Here is a 23,912-nt window from a genome sequence, read left to right on the forward strand (position 1 = left end):
AGTTTGTTGTAAAAATTTCCTAGACAACATTTATGTTACTCTATTTCTGGCGAGTGCAAAGTACAGAATTTTACTCTCTACTCTCCAGCATCTCAGGAATGGATATTTCTTTCCGCTCCCCCCCCCCTTTTTTTTTGTAATTTGAGGAAAACTGTTCTATCAGGTATATTTCGTCATTCACCTTAAGATCCTGGTTATAAGTGGATCTCAACACAATGCTCTAGAGATGCGTGTTTAAAACCATCACGAGTTCACTAGCTAGATCAGACAGATACAGATAAGCATTCGGAAAAGCAAATCACTGAGGTTTCAGTGTTTCCTAAACGGCTCTTCAGGGTCAGACAGACTTTTCACTGATTAGTTTTCAATGTTAAATCTGTTGTGGACACCAGTCCAACAGGTGGAGGGCAGGGTCTGCCATCTGCTGTATTCACTTAAAAGATGGAATCTTGAATTTGGCTAGCAATCTGCAGATAGAAAAAGTTTCTTAATACCATGTGTCCAAAGCTTCTCAGACACAAAACTTAAGATTGAGGATTAATTGAAATCACTGGGTTTTTTGGAATTTTAATCTCTTTTATCTACAGTAAAATTGTTAAATGAGAAAATCTTTAGCAACATCTTTTATGGTCAGTGTTTCACCAACAGACAAACTACTTGAAGTTACCTAGAGTAAGGCAGATTAGACCCTGAACATGAACCAGGCTCAGAGAGCTAAGGCCAGTTTTGTTCATGGTAAAGCTACCCCTCAACACAATTTTCAGTAGGCAACATTATGGAGAAAAAGGATTTTTTTTTTTTTTTGAAATGGAGTCTTGCTCTGTTGCCCAGGCTGGAGTGCGGTGGTGTGATCTCGGCTCACTGCAGCCTCGCCTCCCAGGTTCAAGCAGTTCTCTTGCCTCAGCCTCCTGAGTAACTGGAACTACAGGTGCACGACACCATACCTGGCTAATTTTTTGTATTTTTTTTTTTTTTTTTTTAGTAGAGACGGGGTTTTACCATTTGCCCAGGCTGGTCTTGAACTCCTAAGCTTAAGCAATCCACCCACCTCAGCCTCCCCAAATACTGGGGTTACAGGCATGAGCCGCTGCGCCCGGCTGAGAAAAAGGATTTAAGAGTTCTTATTAGGATCCATTCTCTGCTGCTTGCTAGGTGATGTTAGGACATAACTTCCTTAAATCTCAGTTTCCTTATCTGTAAAAGATCTATAATAATTGTCTCTTTCCCATCTCAGCTGTTATGAGAACCAAATGAAAGAATGTGTGTCTCCTCTAAAAAGCAATCTATATAAACGAGTAATAATTATGACAGTTGCCAGTGGGAATGTCATTTGTGTGCCTTCCCAAAGATTAAACTCTACTTTGGCTTGCTGTGATAAAGGAGTCTGTCATTTCTAAGCTGCAAATATACTTCCACAGTGCCCTGTTAATTACCTTAGGACAGATCAGTTTATATAGTAATCTAGTATGGAAAGGACAGAATCCTACAAAAAACAAAACGAAGCCAAGTCTTTTTGTTTTGAGTTCGAGTCTTGCTTCTTTATCCAGGCTAGAGTATAATGGCACGATCTTGGCTCACTGCAACCTCTGCCTCCCGGGTTCAAGCAACTCTCCTGCTTCATCCTCACCAATAGCTGGGATTACAGGCACCTGCCTTGTGCTAATTTTTGTATTTTTAGTAGAGATGGGGTTTCATCATGTTGGCCAGGCTGATCTCTGAACTCCTGACCAAGTGATCGACTTGCCTCGGTCTCCCAAAGTGCTGGGATCACAGGTATGAGCCACCTCACCCAGCCTGGGAAGCCAAGTCTTAACAGTTTGTTACTGTTCTGAGACAATTTTTAGTAGAGACATCCCACATAAGAGATCCAAAAGTAAAGGTGGGTCAGCTGCCACAGTGGACCTGATAGCCATGGGGCACAGGGATGGGGAAAGAGGCACTAAAAAGGCAGGAAGAGTGCAGGAAATAGGCTTTACTTTCTTCACTGGTTGGCTTGGGTCTCCGTCTTGATTTTTAAAGGTTAATTTGCCTTAACCTTATTATCTATGAAATGTAGTAAAGTCAAATATTATACCTACCCCACAAGATAGATTTGAGAACCACCCATCACAATAGGCCTCTTTCAGCTCTTTGGTTTTGCCAAAACCAGACCACCCATCCCACCCTCCCTTCACCCCCCCCAACCCCTGCACCATCCCCATGTACGCTCCCCCTCTGGCATACACACACACACACACACACACACACACACCCCTTGCAGTGCCCATATTGGGCACTGATGCCTGTTCCTTGAATCTGGCCTTAGTCAGAGATGTTAGTCCACATATCCTGTTATATTGCTGATGATGATACAGGTAAAGCAATGCTATGTAATTTGCAATTAAAATCTCACTCCTGGCCAGGCATGGTGCCTCATGCCTGTAATCCCAGCACTTTGGGAGGCTGAGGCAGGTGGATCATCTGAGGTCAGGAGTTCGAGACCAGCCTGGCCAACATGGTAAAACCCTGTCTCTACTAAAAATACAAAAATTATCCAGGTGTGGTGGCACACACCTGTAATCACAGATACCAGGGGGTGCTGAGGCAGGAGAATTGCTCGAACCCAGGAGGTGAGGTTGCAGTGAGCCAAGATCATGCCACTGCACTCCAGCCTAGGTGACAGAGTGAAACTCCATCTCAAAGAAATAAATAAACAAAAATAAAAAATAAAATCTTAGGCCGGTGCAGTGGCTCATTCCTGTAATCCCAGCACTTTATGAGGCTGAGGTGGGTGGATCACCTGAGGTCAGGAGTTCGAGACCAGCCTGACCAATATGATGAAACCCCATCTTTACTAAAAATATAAAAATTAGCCAGGTGTAATGGCATGCACCTGTAATCCCAGCTACTCAGGAGGCTGAGAAAGGAGAATCGCTTGAACCCGGGAGGCAGAGCAGTGAGCCGAGATTGTGCCATAGCACTCTAACCTGGGCAACAAGAGTGAAACTCTGTCTCAAAAATAAATAAATAAATAAACTAAAATCTCATCTCACTCCTAATGGGGCAACCTTATTTTTCTAACAAATATTGAACATTTATTAGGTGCTAGTTATTAAGTATTCAGTGGTGAATGTAATGGGTATAGCTTACATCCTCACAGAATTTTCAGTCTGGTGAGGGAAATTAGATAATTAAAAATGAACAGACATATAACTATAAGATAGGAAATGTTGGGAAAGAAATTAATAGGCTATGATGATTAAAAACAAATAAGAGAGAACCTATTTTTTTTCCTCTGACTCCACTTTTTATTATTTATTTATTTATTTATTTATTCTTTTTTGACACAGGGTTTTGCTCTTTTTCCAGGCTGAAGTGCAGTGGTGCAATCACAGCTCGCTGCAGCCTCAACCCCCCAGGTTCAATCAGTCCCCCACCTTAACCTTCTGAGTAGCTGGGACTACAGGCAAATGCCACCATGCTCAGCTAATTTTTATATTTTTTGTAGAGACAGAATTTTGCCATGTTGCCCAAACTGGTCTCAAACTGCTGGGCTCAAGTGATCCACCCTTCTTGGCCTCCCAAAAGTTCTGGGAATATAGGCGTGAACCACTGTGTCTGGCTCTGCTGTCGATATACATACACACACACACACATACACATACACACATATATATTTAATTCCGCTTTTAGATACAGGGGTGCATGTGCAGGTTTATTACATGGATATATTGCATCCAGCTAGTAAGCATAGTACCCAATAGGGAGTTTTTCAAAGTATGCCGCCCTCTTCCCTCCCCACCTGGCGGTAGTCCGCAGTGTCTTGTTTCCATGTTTATGTCCCACTTATGAGAACATGCGATATTTGGTTTTCTGTTTACCTCCCACTTATGAGAACATGCAATATTTGGTTTTCTGTTCCTGTGTTAGTTTGTTTAAGATTATGGCCTACAGCTCCATCCATGTGGCTGCAAAGGACATGATTTCATTCTCTTTTATAGCTGTAAGTAGGGAGCCTATTTAAACGAGTTGTTAATGTTTAAGTCCATGTCTGGATGTATGAGAAAGAGCAGCCATTTGAAGTGTGGGAATGGGAAGAACATCCCAGGCAGATGGAACAGCATATGCAGAAGCCCTAAGATAGGAGGAAAAACAGCTTTGTGATTAATCTGGTGATTAAGGATCTGAAAGAAAGTCAGCAGAACAGGAAGAGAGAGAGAGAGAGAGAGAGAGAGAGTGGAAGGAAATGAGATTAGAGAAGTGAGTGGGGCCTGACCATTCAGAGCCTAGTAGACCAGAGTAAGGGGTTTAGGTTTTAATTCCTCCTATTAGTGGGAGATTGCTGAGGGCTTTTAAGAGATAGTATGTTTATATATATATATAATTTTTTTTTAGATTGCGGGGTCTTGCTCTGTTGCCTGGCTGGAGTGCAGTGGCACCATCTCGGCTCACTGCAATATCTACCTCTCCGGTTCAAGCGATTCCCCTGCCTCAGCCTCTCGAATAGCGGGGATTACAGGTGCGCACCACCATGTCCAGCTAATTTTTTGTATTTTAGTAGAGACGGGGTTTTGCCATGTTGGCTGGGATGTTCTCGATTTCCTGACCTTGTGATCTGCCTGCCTTGGCCTCCCAAAGTGTTGGGATTACAGGTGTGATCCACTGCACCCAGCCTCTATTTATATTTTGAAAAGATCAGTGTGATGGCTTCGTAGAGAATGATTAGAAGGTTTGACAAAGCAGCAGTAAGGATATTGGTTAGGAGACTTGCAGTAATTCAGGTACCAGAGGCAGAGGGTTGGACTTAGAGTCCTGTCGTGATGACAAGACATAGATTTCTCTAGAATGGATAGGATTTACTATTGGATTGGATATGAGGGCCAAGGGAGAGTAAGAAATCAAGGATGCTCATTCCCAGGTTTTGAACAGCTGCATAAAATGTAATGCCATTTACTGAATTGGGGATAACTGTGGGAGGAACAGGTTTGAGGGGTGGATGGGAATCAGTGTTTCTGTTTTGAACATAGAAATTTGAGATGCCTGTGAAACTCCCAAATGGAAACGTCTGGGAAGAAGTTGGGCATAGGAAACTGTATTTGTCTGGGGTCTGGGCTGGAGATTTGTATCTGGGAATTTTCAGCCTTTTTAAAACAAGGGGAATGGCTGAGCTCCCCTAGGGAGAGAGTGCAGACAAAGAAAAGAAGGGGCCTAGTATAGAGCTCCTAAGAACCTCAATGTTTAATGGTACAGTTAAATATCAGGAGAAAAAGGGGGCAGGGGGCAAAGGAGATTGAAAGAGATTTAGGAGCAGCTACAGTGGTAGAAGGAATGTCACAAGTATGTGGAGGTTCCATATTCATGTTTTTAATGATGAGGAAAAGTGTCAAATACTGCTAAGAGAAGGGGCAGTTCATCCTTGAAACAGGAGGGAAGGAGAAATGGGGCACAAAAGGGTATCAGTTTGTAGATGAGAAAATGAGGAACTTCCCTTTGATGGTTTTTGTTTTTGTTTTTGTTTTTGTTTTGTGACGGAGTTTTCACTCCTGTTACCCAGGCTGGAGTGCAATGGTGCGATCTCGGCTCACCGCAACCTCCACCTCCTGGGTTCAGGCAATTCTCCTGCCTCAGCCTCCCGAGTAGCTGGGATTACAGGCACGCGCCACCATGCCCAGCTAATTTTTTGCATTTTTTTTAGTAGAGATGGGGTTTCACCATGTTGACCAGGATGGTCTCGATCTGTTGACCTCGTGATCCACCCACCTCGGCCTCCCAAAGTGGTTTTTGTTTTTTTAGACAGCCTCACTCTGTCACCTAGGCTGGAGTGCAGCGACACAATCTCAGCTCACTGCAACCTTTGCTTCCTGGGTTCAAGCGATTCTCTTGCCTCAGCCTCTTGAGTAGCTGGGATTACTGGTGCCCACCACCATGCCTGGCTAATTTTTGTACTTTTAGTAGAGATGGGGTTTCGCCATGTTGGCAAGATTGGTCTCACTTTTGACCTCAAGTGATCTGCCTGCCTTGGCCTCCCAAAGTGCTGGGATTAGAGGCATGAGCCACTGTGCTGGCCATGGTTTCTCTTTTCTTAAATATGTCAGGGTTATCTGTGGGCAATTGGAGAAGCAAGGGGGAGGTGGGCAGCAGCAGCACTGCTGGGGGAGTGGGAGAGCCATCTTCTTTTCTGAAGGAACACTAGAGGTGCCAGGCAGGTCAAGAGTCCATTAAACATGGGCTGGGCACAGTGGCTCATGCCTGTAACCCTGGCACTGTGGGAGGCTGAGACACAAGGATCAGTTGAGCTCAGGAGTGCAAGACCAGCCTGGGCAATATAGTGAGTCCTTGTCACTATATAAAATTTTAAAAAGTTAGTGGGCATGGTGGTGCATGCCTGTAGTCCTAGCTATTTGAACAGCTGCATGAAATGTAATGCCATTTACATTATTTGTGCTGTAGCCTATGTAATTTCATCTATAATCTGTAATATTTGAAAAAAATTTTTTCATTGAATTTGCAAAGAATGAGACAGGTCTACATGTACTAATATGGGTAAACCCCAATAAATGATAAGAAAAAAAAGCAATTTGCAGAACTCTCTCCCTCTCTCTATATATATAATCTGTATTTATAGTATGTACTGTATATTAAAATATATGTGGGAGCTAGAAAAACGGCCTGAATAGAATACATATCAATTTTGAAATACATTTTTATTTTTCAAATAAAAATTACAGATTGCAGATGAAACTATATAGGCTACAGCACAAATAATTCTTCATGGGTGCTGATTACTAATAAAGCAACAGGTGCTGGAAGGATTCATTATCTAAATGGGTCAAGCCAATCTAGGGAAGATTATCCTCTAATCTGGTGGCTGCATTTACAATATTCCACAAAAAGCCGATTAAAGGGAGAGGGTGCTATTTTAGGCTCTTGGAAAAATAATGCCTATTGCCTAGGTTATTTTGTATACTAAATATTTTCTCAGTGGAGACAATTAAAGATTAAATTAGAATTGGAGGTCATTTACCAGCTATTCATCTGTTTTAGGTTAAACACTGTGAGATCAGTTTATCTGAAAAGTTCCAGCTAGTGTTAGTAGTATTAGGCTGAAAATAGAATGGATACAGTGCAAAATCAGTAAATAAGAATAATGTATCAGACCTGCCACATCTCTTCAGGAGCTACTCATCTTTCTGTATGTTTTTCAAACAGTTCTTCCAGGTTCAAATACATGTGATCCTTTTTGTGTAAATGACTGCTATAATTTTAAGAGATATTCTAAAAGAATGAATGATGAAACAGCAATGCAGCATTTGTCTGTTCCAGAAAAAAAAAAAAAAAAAAGAATGAATGAATGACAGCACATAGATTCTTTTGCCTAAAAACAGTTCTTTGGAATACCCTCCCTAATTATAGTTTTTGGAACATAGGCCATTTTCTTAATACTCAGTGGAATATAGCTCATTATTATTATTATTATTTTTTAGAGATGGGGTTTCATCATATTGGTCAGGCTGGTCTCGAACTCCTGACCACAGGTGATCCACCCACCTCAGCCTCCCAGAGTGCTGGGATTATAGGCATGAGCCATCACGCCCAGCCTCTAATTATTATTATTATTTTTTTGAGACGGAGTCTTGCACTGTCGCCAGGCTGGAGTGCAGTGGTGCAATCTTGGCTCACTGCAACCTCCGCCTCCTGGGTTCAAGCAGTTTCCCTGTCTCAGCCTCTCAAGTAGCTGGGACTACAGGCACGTGCCACCATGCCTGGCTAATTTTTTATATTTTAGTAGAGATAGGGTTTTACCATGTTGGCCAAGATGGTCTTTATCTCCTGACCTCGTGATCTACCTGCCTCCCAAAACGCTAGGATGACAGGTGTGAGCCAATGTGACTGGCCATGGAATATAGTTCTTTAGAGCAGCCAGCATTTCTTTGCATGGTTCATTCCTTTGTGAGGAAGTAACTGCCCTCTTCCCATGGTAGAAATTTCTTTTTAATTGTACATTCATTCAGCAAATATTTCTTGCACAACTCGCCATTAGCGAGGTACTTTTCTAGACACTGGAGACACAACTTTGAACAAAGCAGACAAAGCCTTGCCTTTTTTTGTTTGTTTGTTTTGTTTTTGAGACAGGATCTCACACTGTTACCCAGGCTGGAGTGCAGTGGCTCTGTCATAGCTCACTGTAGCCCCAACCTCCTGGGCTCAGGTGATCCTTTCACCTCAGCCCCTAAGTAGCTGGGACTATGGGTGCACACTGCCTCACCAAGCTAATTTTTTGGTTTTTTTTTTGTAGAGATGACGCCTTGACATGTTACCCAGACTGGTCTCAAACTCCTGGGCTCACTCGATCTCCCTGCCCTAGTCTACCAAAGTGCTGGGATTATAGACCTAAGCCACTACGCCCGGCAAATTCTTGCCTATGTAATGTTTACTTTTTGGTAGGGGCAGGCATATAATACACAATCAAGTACAGATATATAGAACATCAGTGGTGATGAGTACTTCTGGGAAAAATAAGACAGACAAGGGGGCTGACAGTGACTCTGGGGACAAGTTGTCATTTTATTTTATTCTTATTTATTTATTTTTTGAGACAGAGTTTCACTGTTATTACCCAGACTGGAGTGCAATGGCACGATCTTGGCTCAATGCAACCTCCACCTTCTGGGTTCAAGCAATTCTCCTGCCTCAGCCTCCCGAGTAGCTGGGACTACAGGCGCGTGCCACCATGCCCAGCTAATTTTTGTATTTTTATAAGAGACGGGGTTTCACCTTGTTGACCAGATGGTACCGATCTCTTGACCTCATGATCCACCCGCCTCAGCCTCCCAAAGTGCTGGGATTATAGGTGTGAGCCACCCCGCCTGGCTGAAGTTGTCATTTTAAATAGGATAGTCGGTGAAGACCTTGTTGTAAAGATGACATTTGCATAAAGACCTGAAGGAGTGAGCAAGTGGGCCATGTGGATATCTGGAGGAAAAGTATCCTAAGGAGAGGGAACAAGTGCAAAGGCCTTGAAGTAATTCTGTGAATCTTTCTTTCTTTTTTTTTGAGACGGAGTTTCGCTCTTGTTACCCAGGCTGGAGCGCAATGGCGCGATCTCAGCTCACTGCAACCTCTGCCTTCTGGGTTCAGGCAATTCTCCTGCCTCAGCCTCCTGAGTAGCTGGGATTACAGGCATGCGCCACCATGCCCAGCTAATTTTTTGTATTTTTACTAGAGAAGGGGTTTCACCATGTTGACCAGGATGGTCTCGTTCTCTCGACCTCGTGATCCACCCGCCTCGGCCTCCCAAAGTGCTGGGATTACAGGCTTGAGCCACTGCGCCCGGCCTCTTTTTTTTTTTTTTTTTTTTGAGATGGAGTCTCACGCCGTCACCCAGGCTGGAGTGCAGTGGTGCAATCTCGGCTCACTGCAACCTCTGCCTCCTGGGTTCAAGTGATTCTCCTGCCTCAGCTTCCTGAGGAGCTGGGATCACAGGCACATGCCACCATGCTCAGCTAAGTTTTGTGTTTTTAGTAGAGACAGGGTTTCACCATGTTGGCCAGATTGGTCTCAAACTCCAGACCTCAAGGAATCCACCTCCAAAGTGCTGAGATTACGGGTGTGAACCACCACACCTGGCTAATTCTGTTGATTTTTCGAGTGCAAACTACAAACTGGTTTCAGACACTGCTACTAAAATGAACTGCAGCTGCCCAAATGAAGAACTGTTGCTGGGCTGACACAAGCGGACAGGAAACAGACAGAGGGGCTAACAGGAAGGAGTAAGTTCCATCTTTCTCCTCTAGTCTTTTGTCTCCCTCTAACTTTACTTTTGGCAGAGTCTGATGAGGAGCACTAGCAAAGTGGAAGTGTGGTTTGCAGAGAAGCAGAGTCGAGAAGGGTGGCATTGGAGCTGAAAGACACTAGTTTAACAACTGGCATACCTACTTTATGTATCTTAAAGCTGATATTCAAGAAGTTCATGCCCACAACACATTGCTAACTGCAGAGCCCAGGCTTGAATGAGTATGCTGACACCACGTTGGAAATCTTTCTCCTAAGCCATGAAAACACTCCAAACTAAAAGTTATTTAACTTGCAACCAACCCTTTCATCTTTGAAGGGTCATAAGGGGGCTGCAACCAGGTGACCAGTAATCAGGAGCCAGTGGTAGACAGGAGATGGAAACCCTTCTTGCTTGCCCTAACCTCCCTTTCTAGGTTTGTTTCTCAAGATTGCTTTATGCGTTTTCCTCTCCTTTTATCCGGCAGCCATGTGCACCTTGCTCTCTGCTATGCACAGCCTTCCCAACCCCAGCCTGCGCATTTGCTAATGCTGTTTCCTTTGTCTCTGGTACTTTTCCCTCTCTTTCCCGTAAATACTCTGTGATCCTATAGATTTCTCCTTTTTTCCTTTTTTTTTTTTTTAGACAGAATTTCACTTGGTTGCCCAGCTTGTTGGAGTGCAGTGGTCAATCTCAGCTGACTGTAATCTCCGTCCTCCAGGTTCAAGCAATTCTCCTGCCTCTGCCTCCTGAGTTGCTGGAGCTACAGGCACATGCCACCACAACTGGCTAATTTTTGTATTTTTAGTAGAGATGGGGTTTCACCATGTTGCCCAGGCTGGTCTTGAACTCCTGAGCTCAAGTAATCCACCCACCTCGGCCTCCCAAAGTGCTGGGATTACTGGTATGAGCCACCGTGCCTGGCCTTTTTTTTTTTTTGAGACAAGTTCTCACACTCTGTTGCCCAGGTTGGAGTGCAGTGGTGCACTTGTGGCTCACTGCAGCCTCAACCTCCTGGCTCAAGTGATCCTTCCACCTCAGTCACCACATCCAGCTAATTTTTAAAAAACATTTTGTAGAGATGATGTCTCACCGTGTTTCCTAGGCTGGTATGGAACTCCTGGCCTTAAGAAGTCCTTACACTGCAGCCTCCCAAAATGCTGGGATTACAGATACAAGCTACCACACTTGGCCTCCATTCTTTATGACTCATCTCAAATATCAGCTCCTCCAGGAAGTCTTCCCCTATCTTCCAAACTCAAGCCAAATAAAAGCTTCCTCCATTTCCTGTCTACCACTGGCTCCTGGTCACTGGTCACCTGGTTTCAGCCCCCTTTATAACCCTTAAAGATGAAAGAGTTGGGTGAGAGTTAAATAACTTTTAGTTTGGAATGTTCTCATGGCTTAGGAGAAAAATTACAGATGTGGTGTCAGAATACTCAATCAGAAGCTCCAAAGACCCTCATCAGTTGGTCTTTGTCTCTCTTATATCACTTTCGACCTTATTAGTCCTCCTCCCACTGCTTATTTAAATGTTGGTGTTCTCCAACATCTCCATTCTCAGGTCCCTCATCTCATTGCCCACACTTTCTCCAGGCAGCCTCCTCCATATCCAAGGCTGCACCTGCACCTGCACTATGTGAATTGGTGGCTCCTGTATCTGCTCTCCAGCCCAGCCTTCTCACCAGGTCTCCAGACATGTTTATTTATCCACCTATTTACTGGTGTTAGATGTTCTAGCACTATACCTTGGATTTATTTATTTTTCACTGCCTCCCTGATCTGACAAACTTTGTCCTCATCCAACCATAGGTCTCCAGTCTGTCTCACCTCTGTGAATTGTGCCTTCGTCTCATAGTGTCTGACATTGTGACATACATCTGTCTCCTTGCTTAGCTGGAAGTAGCTTGTGGGCAGGAATCAGAAGTTCTGTTTCATTCTAAGTCAGCTGTCAATTATTTATGTACATGTCCTTTCCTAAGCTAACTGGAAACTTCTTAAAGGTAGAGTTTGTGTTTCCTTTTTTTAGTGAGACAGAGTCTTTCTCTGTCACCCGAGCTGGAGTGCTGTGGTATGATCTTGGCTCACTTGCACCCTCCACCTCCTGGGTTCAAGTGACCTGCCTGCCTCAGCCTCCTGAGTAGCTGAGGCTACAGGCACGCGCCACCACACCCGGCTAATTTTTTGTATTTTTAGTAGAGACTAGGGTTTCACCATGTTGGCCAGGCTGGTCTTGAACTCCTGACCTCAAGTGATCCACCCACCTCGGCCTCCCAAAGTGCTGAGATTATAGGTGTGAACCACCATGCCTGGCCTCAAAAGTAGAGTTAAAAAAAGTATGATGTACCTTTTAGCAGCTAGTGATTGCAGGATGGCCCCCAAATATTTAATGACTGAGGAAATTCACAAAGTTGTCATCCCATAGATAAGAAGTTTTTGGTAAGAAGCACATACAGAAACAGCAGAAGATGCCAGAGAATTATCTTAATTGAATTATTTGACATACGTAAAGCAGTTCTCTGATTTATAGAGTTGTTGGTAGCAAATTTCTGCGTATCATTTCTAATTGAAGACTGATTTTTTAAAATTTGTTTTCTCTAAGTTACCTCAAGTAATACAACGTTGTCCTCTTGTACACTGATTTTAGCCCATTTAAAAAAATACCATATCTTCTTAGAAGCCTCCAGTAGGAAACAAAAACACCATATCTATGACTACTATTTATAATTGACTCTTCTGAATTTCCTTTTGAAAGAAGCAAAACAGATTTATTTCTAGAGTCTTATCAGATTGGATCTATAATTTTCTATAGCAAATTTTTTCATTTTGAGTCTGTTCCAGACAGTAGATTAAATTTAAAACCGTGGTTGGCAGCCTTTTATGCATAGTATCATAAATAATTTCAATTGTTTCTCAACTGAGAACATATTAAAAATTTTATACTAAGGGCCGGGTGTGGTGGCTCACGCCTGTAATCCCAGCACTTTGGGAGGCCGAGGCAGGTGGATCATGAGGTCAAGAGATTGAGACCATCCTGGTCAACATGGTGATACCCCATCTCTACTAAAAATACAATAAGTTAGCTGGGCATGGTAGCATGTGCCTGTAATCCCAGCTATTCAGGAGGCTGAAGCAGGAGAATTGCCTGAACCCAGGAGGCAGAGGTTGCGGTGAGCCGAGATCGTGCCATTGCACCCCAGCTGGGTAACAAGAGCGAAACTCCGTCTCAAAATTTATATTTATAGAGACAATGAGGTTTTATTTCTTTAGTTGCTTTGATAAAAAGAACTGAAAGGGCGGGGTATGGTGGCTCACACCTGTAATCCCAGCACTTTGAGAGGCTGAGTTGAGTGGATCACCTGAGGTCAGGAGTTTGAGACTAGCCTGGCCATCATGGTAAAACCCCATCTCTACTAAAAATACAAAAATTAGCTGGGTGTGGTGGTGGGTGGCTGTAATCCCAGCTACTTGGGAGGCTGAGGCAGGAGAACGCGGAGGTTGCAGTGAGCCAAGATCACACCACTGCACTCCAGTCCAGGTTACAGAGTGAGATGCTGTCAAAAATAAAAAGACTGGAAGGTATGTGAAGGCAGTGAGGGAAAAAAGCCAGTGAGACCCTTGTAGACATGATCTGTGTGTTGAATAATTACACCATTTTTTCTTCTTTGCTCTGTTGTCATTCCAAAGTCCCTGTCACCCATGGGAGCTACTGCCTTTGTGCCCACAGGAGCAGCTATCCTGAAAGTCCTTCCTATCCCCTCCCATGTCCTCTTACTCCCTCTGAAGGTCTTGCCCCACTGTGAGGAGGGCTTCCTCCTGCCTCCTTGATAAGCCACTAAGAACTTTGTCCCTGCCCCCATTCCTTCTATTTCCCTGCCTTCTCTCCACTGGCAGTCCTTGGGGCCACACTGCAGGAGCGCAGCTGGAAGGAGGGCATTGGGCTGTGTTTGCCTGGTTTGCAGCAGGAAGAACTGTGTTCCTCTTCATCTTAGTTAAAACTCACAACTCAGGAGACTCCTTAGAGGAACTTTGTAAAGGGTGGTTAGTTTCTATCCTGTTATACTTTTTGTTGGTTGATCTGGGAATCTAATCATCCTTTTTCAAATGGATTAAATAACATTTATTTTCTGACAGTTTGGTCTCTCTCTCTCTTTTCTTAAAATATCATTGAGGAAAATGTACATAGTCCACAGGTAACCCGTAATTCATTCTATGTGTATAGCTCATAAGTAACATATAACCTAACTAGGTGGTCTCTTTAAGAAGGAGCATTTTGGATCAGTGTCAGCTTAATTTATCTTTCAGTTCCAGTTACCATATAATAGGTGTTTTCTCCCCACCAGGCCGATTTTAACACCAACTTTTCTGGGGTAGATGAACATGCACCAAGAAGTTATGAGGACTTTGTGAACTTTTCTGGTATTTACCACTCTAATGAGGAATATTTCAAGAAATTAGAAGAGTTGAAGGCTGCCCACATAGAAACTATGGCAAAATTAGAGAAAATGTACCAGGATAAATTAAATTTAAAGGAAGTTCAGCCATTGGTCATCAGGGAAGACTCCGGTAGTGACTCTTCCAGGTAAGTTTGTAACTCAGTGTTATTTGTGGACTATAAAGTAAAATGTATACTTAAAAGGACAGAACAAAGTTATTTTAGAATATTTTCTCTTAAGTATCCCTTTGTACTCTTAATGCTATATGGAAGTAGGATTTTATTCAAAATGTTTAATGGCTTATCAACTTACTAGGTGACCCTTTGGTTTGAGGGTCATTTAATGGCCATTTGGTCTTTTATCTCTGACCTACCTATAGAACTGAGGGCATATATCAAAATACTTAGTCTGGGCCTTTTAAATGATAAAAAACAATCAAACAAAACAAACAGAACTTAATCTGAGCCATTTTAAATGATAAATATAAAAGTTTAATTTTAAAGCTCTTTATAATATATGGATTAACACGAGCTCATTAATGATTTAGGACAAAGAGTTCTGGACTAAGAGACATGAATCGGATTAATGTTTTCAAAATAATCTGCAATTTCAAGACCCATTTCTGCTGTGAACTTACCTGCTTTGAGACTTTCACATCTAGTCAGTCAGCAATGCTTGCATGCCTTCTGTGTGCCAGATTATGCCTGGGCACTAATGAGTCAAAAACAAGATGCCCTCAAGGAGCTTAGAGACTAGCTGAGAAGCAAAAATTATATTACAGCATGAGGTAACAGTGTTACAGAGGAAGAAGCAGTTGATCATGCCAGGCCTTTGGAGGGATGCAGGCCAGACTTTCTCACTAAAGTGTCACATCTGAGTTCAGTCTTGGAGGAGGAATAAGTAATGGCCTTCTAGGCAGCAGAAACCATATATGCACAGGCAAGATGGCATAAGAAATCATAGTGTATGTGAGGAACTTCACAGGACTGCATATAAATGCAGAATGGGGACTAGGGTAGCCAGTGGAGGGGTAAGACTGAAAAGATAGGCATAGCCAGTCTTGAAGGGCTTGTAATCTAGGCTTGGCTTCATAGCAGTGAGGAATTATCAAAAAGTTTTAAGCAGGGGAGTGACATGATCAGATATATGCTTCAGGACAGTGACTCCAGAAAGCTTGGGGAGAATTTAATAGAGGGTCAGACACAAGGAGCCTCTGCTATCTCAGGTTCCTTTTCTGTAAGATGAAGGAGTCAAACTAGTTAATTTATGGGTATCTCCCAGCTCTATTCCAAATAAAAGTGATGATTTTTAAAAGCCCTGTCCAGCTTCTCTCTTCTGATTATACCTTGATCTTAGAAAATGTGTAATTCTTGGCCAAGTGCAGTGGATCACACCTGTAATTCCAGCACTTTGGGAGGCCAAGATAGGTGGATCATGAGATGAGGAGATTGAGACCATCCTGGCTAGCATGGTGAAACCCTGTCTCTACTAAAAATACAAAAAATTAGCTGGGCATTTTGGGCACAACTGTTGTTCTGACTACTCAGGAGGTGAGGCAAGAGAATCGCTTGAATCTGGGAGGCGGTGGTTGCAGTGAGCTGAGACCACACCACTGCACTCCAGCCTGGATGGCAGAGCCAGACTCCATCTCAGGGGGGAAAAAGAGAAATTATGTCACTCTTAATTTTTATATTTGGTCACATACAACTGAAAGTATAACCTAGTTATTCTTCTCATTTAGATCTGTATCAGAAAAGAACTCCTATCACCCTGTCTCATTAATGACATCATTTTCAGAGCCTGATTTTGGCCAGTCTTCCTCCTTGTATGTGTCCTCCTCTGAAGAGGAGTTGTCCAACCTAGAAAAAAAGTATCCTAACAAAGACAGAATGATGACCTATGCTAAGGAGCTCATCAACAACATGTGGACAGATTTTTGTGTTGAAGATTATATTCGCTCTAAAGATACTGGCTTCCAAGCAGCTGAAAAAAGGAAGAAACGAAAAGAATGGGTGCCTACGATTACAGTACCGGAGCCTTTTCAAATGATGATAAGAGAACAGAAGAAAAAAGAAGAGTCCATGAAATCTAAATCAGATATCGAAATGGCCCATAAACTGCTCAAAAAGCAAGAAGAGGATCTAGAGTGTAAGAAGAAATTCCGAGCCAATCCAGTTCCTGCATTTGTCTTTTTCCCCCTTTACCATGATTTAATCAAGCAAAAAGAAGAACGGAGAAGGTCTCTGAAGGAGAAAAACAAAGAAGCTCTTTTGGCCTCACAAAAGCCATTTAAATTTATAGCAAGGGAGGAACAGAAGCGAGCAGCCCAGGAAAAGCAGCTGAGAGACTTTTTTAAGTCTAAAAAGAAAACAAATCGATTTAAAGCCAGACCCATTCCTCAATCTACTTATGGTTCAGCTACCAAGGGCAAGTTAAAAGAAGAAGAGCTCTATCGAAACCTTAGGACGCAGCTGAGAGCCCAGGAGCATTTACAGAACTCATCTTCTCTGCCTTCTAGGTCAGCTTGCGGATGCAGGAATCCCAGGTGTCCTGAACAGGCTGTAAAGTTGAAATGTAAACACAAGGCTAGGTGCCGGACTCCTGATTTTGAGGCCCTTCCTGAGAGATACCAGAAACACCTCTCAGAACATGAGTCTCCAAAACTCTTAACCGTGTGTAAACCATTTGATCTTCATGCATCTCCACATGCATCTACTAAAAGAGAAAAAATTTTGGCAGACATCAAAGCAGATGAAGAAAATTTAAAAGAAACACGTTGGCCTTATTTGTCTCCAAGGCATAAGTCACCAGTAAGATGTACAGGTGTAAAGCCTGTGCCTTATACCTGCAACCCTCCAGTGCCCACGGTATCTTCCAGAAAACGAGAACAAGCCATAAGGTAAGTAACTAAGACACAGTACTGAATGACTCATGTTGCCAGATGAGTGTATGCAGCTCTATGGAATTTATGTTTGTGAATTTGAAAATACATAGAAATTATTATTGTATCTATAATATATTTTATTATATAATATAGGATATATAATCAGAGGGTATTCTAAGAATTGAATGTATTTTTCATTTTATAAATTTTGGGGGCTTAGAAAATATTAATCTTAAGATTTCTAGTTTTACAAATCAGATCCTTTTCAAAAGGTTGCCTTTTTTCCAATTTTGAATTATCCCATGTTAAATCTTTGCTAAACAACATTCTGATTGGCTTCAAGTGGATTAAGCCTTAGTTTGTTACCCTCAGGAGATCACTTGAGGAAAAGAAAATATTGGAAGAAGAGAGAAATCGGATCCTAACTAAACAGAAGCAAAGAATGAAAGAATTGCAGAAACTCCTGACAACCCGGGCTAAGGCTTATGACTCACATCAAAGTTTAGCTCAGATATCTAAATGCAAAGTAAAATATCTCAGGTATCATGAAAAAATCTTGAACCTCCAGACCACTGGTTTTCAAACTTACTTTCTTTTTTTTTTTTTTAATCAGTAGATAGCAAAATATGAGCAGATTGAAAATGGCATTTGTGTTTCAGTTTATGGATTTAAATTGTCATCAGTTACTTACGTTTAGCACACACACACTCACTTTGTGGTGAGAACCAACATATATACTCAGCTTCATGGTGAGAACCGTGAAGCTATGTTGATGAATAAAAACATCATCTATTGTGGCCTTGGTTAATAGCTATAATTTTATACCAGCATCTGATCTTGTTCTTTATATTATTTTTGATTATTTTTGATTGCAGTAAACAGATATATCAAAGAGCTTTGTTCTAAGGTTTGCATGAAGTCTTGATAGCACAAATTAACACATTGATGTTAAAATCTATTATGTGATGTGTTCATCAGCACATATGTTAATGTTTAGTAGCATTTTGTTAGTTTCAATATAAAAATAAAGGTATTTGAGGAATGATCCAAGATGGCCGATCGATAACAGCTCGGGATTGCAGCTCTCAGTCAAAGAGCAGAGAACTAGAGGACGCCACCCTTTCAGACAAATTCTGGTCGCTCACAGAGCAGAAGATCCCCAGTGGAGGAACCACACGGGTTGCCAGTGCGACTCTTGTGGCCGGCGCAGCGGTTTTGCCGGCACCTCGGCGCGGCAGCTCTCGGAGCAGAGTAAACAAGGCTGGCTCCCCTTCTGACCGAGGCTTGAAGGACCCACACGAGCCGCCAGCGCGACTCTTGTGGCCGGCGCAGCGGCTTCGCCAGCACCTTGGCGCGGCAGCTCTCGGAGCAGTGTAAACAGGGCCAGCTCCCCTTCTGACCGAGGTTTGGAGGACCCACATGGGTCCCCAGCACGACTCCTGAGACCGGTGCAGCGGCTGTGACGGCACCTCAGTGTGGCAGCTCTCGGCGCAGAGTAAACGAGACTGGTTCCCCTTCTGACCAAGGTTTGGAGCCCTGGGAAGGCAGAGTCACCCATTACGGACACAAGAAGGAAGCCAGACAAGAGAATCCTGGGCAGAAAAGCACCATCAGTCTTAACGCTGCTGTTCTGGCCCTGGGAACTAACAACTTGGACGTCCAATCAAGAGACCTAATCTGAAAGTTGGTAATTTCAAAGACGACAGGAGGATAAATTTACAATGATGGGAAGAAACCAGCGTAAAAAGGCTGAGACTACTCAAAATCAGAACGCCTCTCCCTCTAAAGATGATCACAGTTCCACATCAACAATGGAACAAGGCTTGATGGAGAACGAGCGCATCCCAATGACAGAATCACTCTTCAAGGAATGGATAATAAGAAACTTCTGTGAGTTAAAAGAACATGTTGTAGCCCAACGTAAAGAAACTAGGAACTTTGAAAAAAGGTTTGATGAAATCCTATTGCGAATAGACAACTTAGAGAGGAATATAAGTGAATTAATGGAACTGAAGAATACAATACAGGAACTCCGAGAAGTATGCACAGGTTTAAACACTCGAATTGTTCAAGCAGAAGAACGGATAACAGAGGTCAAAGTCCAACTTAATGAAAGAAAACAAGAAGACAAGATTAGAGATAAAAGGATAAAAAGGAATGAGCAAAGTCTCCAAGAAATGTGGGACTATGTGAAAAGACCAAATTTACGTTTGATAGGTGTACCTGAATGCGACAGAGAGAATGAATCCAAGCTGGAAAATACCCTTCAGGAGATTATTCAGGAAAATTTTCCTGAACTAGCAAAGCAGGTCAATATTCAACCCCAGGTAATACAGAGAACACCACAAAGATATTCCTCAAGAAGAGCAACCCCAAGGCACATAATCGTTAGATTCACCAGGGTTGAAACGAAGGAGAAAATACTAAGGGCAGCCAGAGAGAAAGGTCAGGTTACCCACAGAGGCAAGCCTATCAGACTTACAGCAGATCTCTCAGCAGAAACTCTACAAGCCAGAAGAGAGTAGGGGCCAATATTCAACATCCTCAAAGAACAGAACCTTCAGCCCAGAATTTCATATCCAGCCAAACTAAGCTTCACAACTGAAGGAAAAATCAAATCTTTTATGAACAAGCAAGTACTCAGAGATTTTATTACCACCAGGCCTGTTTTACAAAAGCTTCTGAAAGAGGCATTACACACAGAAAGAAACAACCAGTATTAGCCTTACTAAAATATACCAAAAAGTAAAGAGCACCAACATAAAGAAGAATTTTCATCAATGAATGGATAAAACAGCCAGTTAACATCAAATGGCAGTAACCCTAAATTTAAATCTGTCCCGACCCGCGGGACGAGCAACGGAGACCCTAGGGAGGGAGTAGGGATTGAGAGAGAGACAGGAGACGCGAAGAATGGAGACAAGTCAAAGATCTGATCAAGTCTAGTTTATTAGGTACAAAGCAGCTGCTTATAAGCAAGCAAAGGCGGGAAGCTCTGAGTTCTGACGTCAGAAAGTAATCATGGAGACAAGACTGCAGGCTGGCCTCGTGACTAAGAAGAATGTGAAACATAGATAAGAGAAGCAGAAGCTTGAGCAACAAGATCACAAGACTGCTATCATGACGCTCAAGATGGCCACTGCTCCCTACATAAATCGACTAAATCCCCCAATCAAAAGACACAGCCAAAACCCAACGGCATGTTACATCCAGACCCGTTTCACATGCAAGGATACACAAAGACTCAAAACAAAGGAATGGAGAAAGATTTACCAACCAAATGGAGAGCAAAAATAAATAAATAAATAAAAAGCAGGAGTTGCAATTCTCGTAGTGGATAAAATAGATTTTAAAGCAACAAAGATATAGTGGTAAAAGGATCAATGCAACAGCAAGAGCTAAGGATCCTAACACCCAGATACATAGAGACTTAGATTCAGTGAGACAGAAAATTAATAAGGATATCAAGGACTCAAACTCAGAGCCGGAACAAGTAAACTTAATAAATATTTATAGAGCGCTCCATTTCAAATAAAATATACATTCTTGTCAATACCACATCACACCTACTCATAGGTTTAAATGAAACATTGATTGTCCATTATTAATACCCATTTATTTTTTCAGAATAAAGCAATATTTCCGTTCACCCTCCCCCTCTCTCTTCCTCTTTCTTTCTCTCCTTTACTCATTTTTTTTTTTCTTTCCTTCTCTCAAAAAAAGAAATCAACTTGTAAACCTCTAGATCCAGGTCGGCAATGTCTCTCTCATTGCTTGAATTCCTTCCTTCCCTTCCCTCCCTCCCTCCCCCCCTTCCTCCCTTCCTTCCTTTATCCCTTCCTTCCTCCCTCTCTTCCTCCTTCCTTCCCTTCCTGCCTTCCTCCCTTCCTCCTTCCCTCCCTAAAAAAAAAAATAATAATAAATAAAGGTATTCTTGCTTATAGCCATTACTGGTAATAAAAATAAATAAATAAATAAAGGTATTCACAGAATCCCTAGAACCCCTTTACTAGAATTATGCAGTACAAAGTTTGAAAACCAGTGTTCCAGATATTGCACATAAAAATGTTGATGTTTAGGAAAATATCTCCCCCAAAGCCAGGTAAGTAATATAATTTATTACTTTTTAGTCTGATTTCTAAATATACATACGTGCTTTTAATTACAATGAGTATTCTTTTATAATTTAGCATTAATCTATCGATAAAGGGAGCTTAATTTGAAGAACTTGAGCATAACGTTTCTTAGAAATAGATAACTTACCCTTAGGAAGTAAACTATTAGTAGCTTTCTTTTTTTTTTCCTTTTTTTTTTTTTTTGAGACAGAGTCTTGCTCTATCACCCAGGCTGGAGTGTGTGGCTGATCTCTGCTCACTGCAACCTCTGCCTCTTTAATACAAGTGATTTTCCTGCCTCAGCCTCTGGAGTAGCTGGGATTATAGGCGCTCGCCACTACATCCAGCTAATTTTTGTATTTTTAGTAGAGATGGGGTTTCACCATGTTGTCTAGTCTGGTCTTGAACACCTGACCTCAGGTGATAGACCTGCCTCGGCCTCCCAAAGTGCTGGAATTACAAGCATGAGCCACCAGGCCCGGCCAATAGCTTTTTCATAACACTAACTTGTGTATAATTAAGTCTAATTGTCATTTAAAAATATAATTATTTTCCCCAATCCATTAAATGTTACTCTTTTGATAGCAATTACATCTTACATAAAGAAAATACTATAGTTTAATTTATTATAGGATCTTGCCCAAACAGTGAGAAAACTTATGGTAAATTTATGTATTTTGGTTGCTGTTTCTCTTTATGTTGTATTCCTATGCTCTTTATTTATCCCTTGACTTGCTCCCATTGAATTAATTTTGCCACTAACCTTTGGGAGATCTTATTTAGGGGAAAAAAATAACAGCAAAGGCTGGATGCCACGGCTCACATCTGTAATCCTAGCACCTTGGGAGTCCAAGGCAAGAAGATTGCTAGAAGCCAGGAGTTTGAGACCAACCTGGTAAACACAATGAGACCCCCCATCTCTACAAAAAATTAAAAAAAACTAGCCAGGTTTGGTGGCATTTGCCTGTAGTCCCACCTACTCGAGAGTCTGAGATGGGAGGATCACTTGAGCCCAGGAAGTTAAAGCTGCAGTGAACCATGATTGAGCCACTGCACTCCAGCCTGGGCAACAGAGTGAGAACTTGTCTCAGAAATAATAGGCTGGAGGTGGTGGTTCATGCCTATAATCCCAGCACTTTGAGAGGCCAAGACAGGTAGATCACCTGAGGTCAGTAGTTTGAGACCAGCCTGGCCAACATGGTGAAAACCTCATCTCTACTAAAAATACAAACTATTAGCCAGGTGTGGTGGTGCACGCCTGTAATCCCAGCTACTCGGGAGGCCGAGGCATGATCATTGCTTGAACCCAGGAAGTGGAGGTTGTAGTGAGCTGAGATCGAGCCACTGTGCCAGTCTGAGAAACAGAACGAGACTCCATCTCAAAACAAACAAACAAAAATAACAACAAAATAATAATAATAAAGAGCAAGGTCTTGTTTTCAAAAGAAATTCCTTACAGAGACGATAGCTAATTTGTTCCAAAATTTTCTTGTTTTTATATGCTTATAAATGAGGCAAGAGGGCTTTCATTCATCTCTTCAGGTCAGTTTGAAGCCCTTTAATATATTTATGCCTTGAGGATTTTAGAAATCAAAGTATCCAGACTATGTCTAGAGCACAATATGTGTGATCTCAGAACCTAGGATTTTATTCTGCATACCACGAGGATTAACCAGTATAGAAGAGGAATCAAGTAAACTGTGAACTGTGCTCATAATTTCTGGTTTGTCAGCTAAGCTAAATGTTACTTCTTTTTTTTTATTGACTTTGTACAAGTTGATGTTAAATGTTATGTATGTAAATTCTTATTTCTAGATGATCTTTTAAAATTCCATTCCTTTTATTTAATTTTAGAAAGAGTGAAAAGGAAAGGATGAGAGAATACCGACAAGAACTAGAAGAAAGAGAAGAAAAGTTAAAAAAGAGGCCACTACTATTTGAAAGAGTTGCTCAGGTTGTGTTTATTGGAATTTAAGAGCTTTTTTTTTTTTTTTTTTTTTTTTTTTTTACAGCTTTATCTCCTAAATTTACAGTCCATTTTTCTTCTGTGTTATATACCTGTTGAGATAAATTATTATTGTTTGTATTGGCTTCATCACATCAGCCAGTAAGTAATTTTGCTTAAATATGAGCATTTAGCCAGGTGTGGTGGTGTGCACCTGTAGTCCCAGCTATTGGGAGGCTGAGGTGGGCAGATTGCTTGTGCCTAAGAGTTTTAGTCCAACCTGGGCCATGTAGCAAGACCCCATCTCAAAAAAATAATCTGAACATTGAATCTTTTGTTGAATCAGCTTTATAAATAACATGCCATTTAGTTTGTAAAATAATTTTGCAAGCTGTTTTTTAATGGCTGGTCTTTTTTCATACAAACTTGGTCAGATATTAAGATGAGGCTTCATTATATCACTTGGAGGTCTTTGAAGCATTAAAAAAATGAAACAAATGGCAAATTGAATCAGAGTTATTTCTACCAGTTTTTTTTTTTAAGTGAGTCTATAATTCAATCTTCTCTGCAATTACTAAAAGAACTTCCTTTATATAGGGAAGATAAACTAGTCTTACTGACAGTGGACCCTCATTTTACTAAGTTTATGCCCAGTTTTACAATCTTTCCCTTAAGGGAGATTTGTCAATTTTAGGGCATCTTATCCTTTATCCCATAGAGGAGGCATCTGAATAGGTGACATAGCTTAGCAATTGACAGAATCACTGGAGGTTACAGGTGC

General features: G+C 41.8%; 1 protein-coding gene across 5 annotated transcripts in view; it reads left to right on the top strand.

Moving 5' to 3' along the window:
* The window catches only part of FAM161A (FAM161 centrosomal protein A), a 36,902-nt gene that overhangs the window by 518 nt on the left and 12,472 nt on the right, over positions 1 to 23,912 (top strand). For 2 of the 5 annotated variants that reach the window (XR_013526584.1, XM_003734729.6), the window contains exons 2-5: positions 14,095 to 14,333; positions 15,929 to 17,086; positions 17,444 to 17,611; positions 23,041 to 23,140. Coding sequence is in view for 3 of the 5 variants with exons in the window: in XM_003734729.6 (XP_003734777.2) it covers positions 14,095 to 14,333; positions 15,929 to 17,086; positions 17,444 to 17,611; positions 23,041 to 23,140 (1,665 nt within the window). In the remaining 2 variants the exon portion in view is untranslated. Of the gene's footprint in view, positions 1 to 4,374; positions 4,499 to 14,094; positions 14,334 to 15,928; positions 17,087 to 17,443; positions 17,612 to 23,040; positions 23,141 to 23,912 lie in introns of all 5 variants that reach the window. The other 3 variants (XR_013526585.1, XM_002757718.6, XM_054244926.2) reach the window with 2 other exon arrangements.

This window comes from Callithrix jacchus, chromosome 14, assembly GCF_049354715.1.
Source record: "Callithrix jacchus isolate 240 chromosome 14, calJac240_pri, whole genome shotgun sequence".
NCBI classification, from domain to species: domain Eukaryota; kingdom Metazoa; phylum Chordata; class Mammalia; order Primates; family Cebidae; genus Callithrix; species Callithrix jacchus.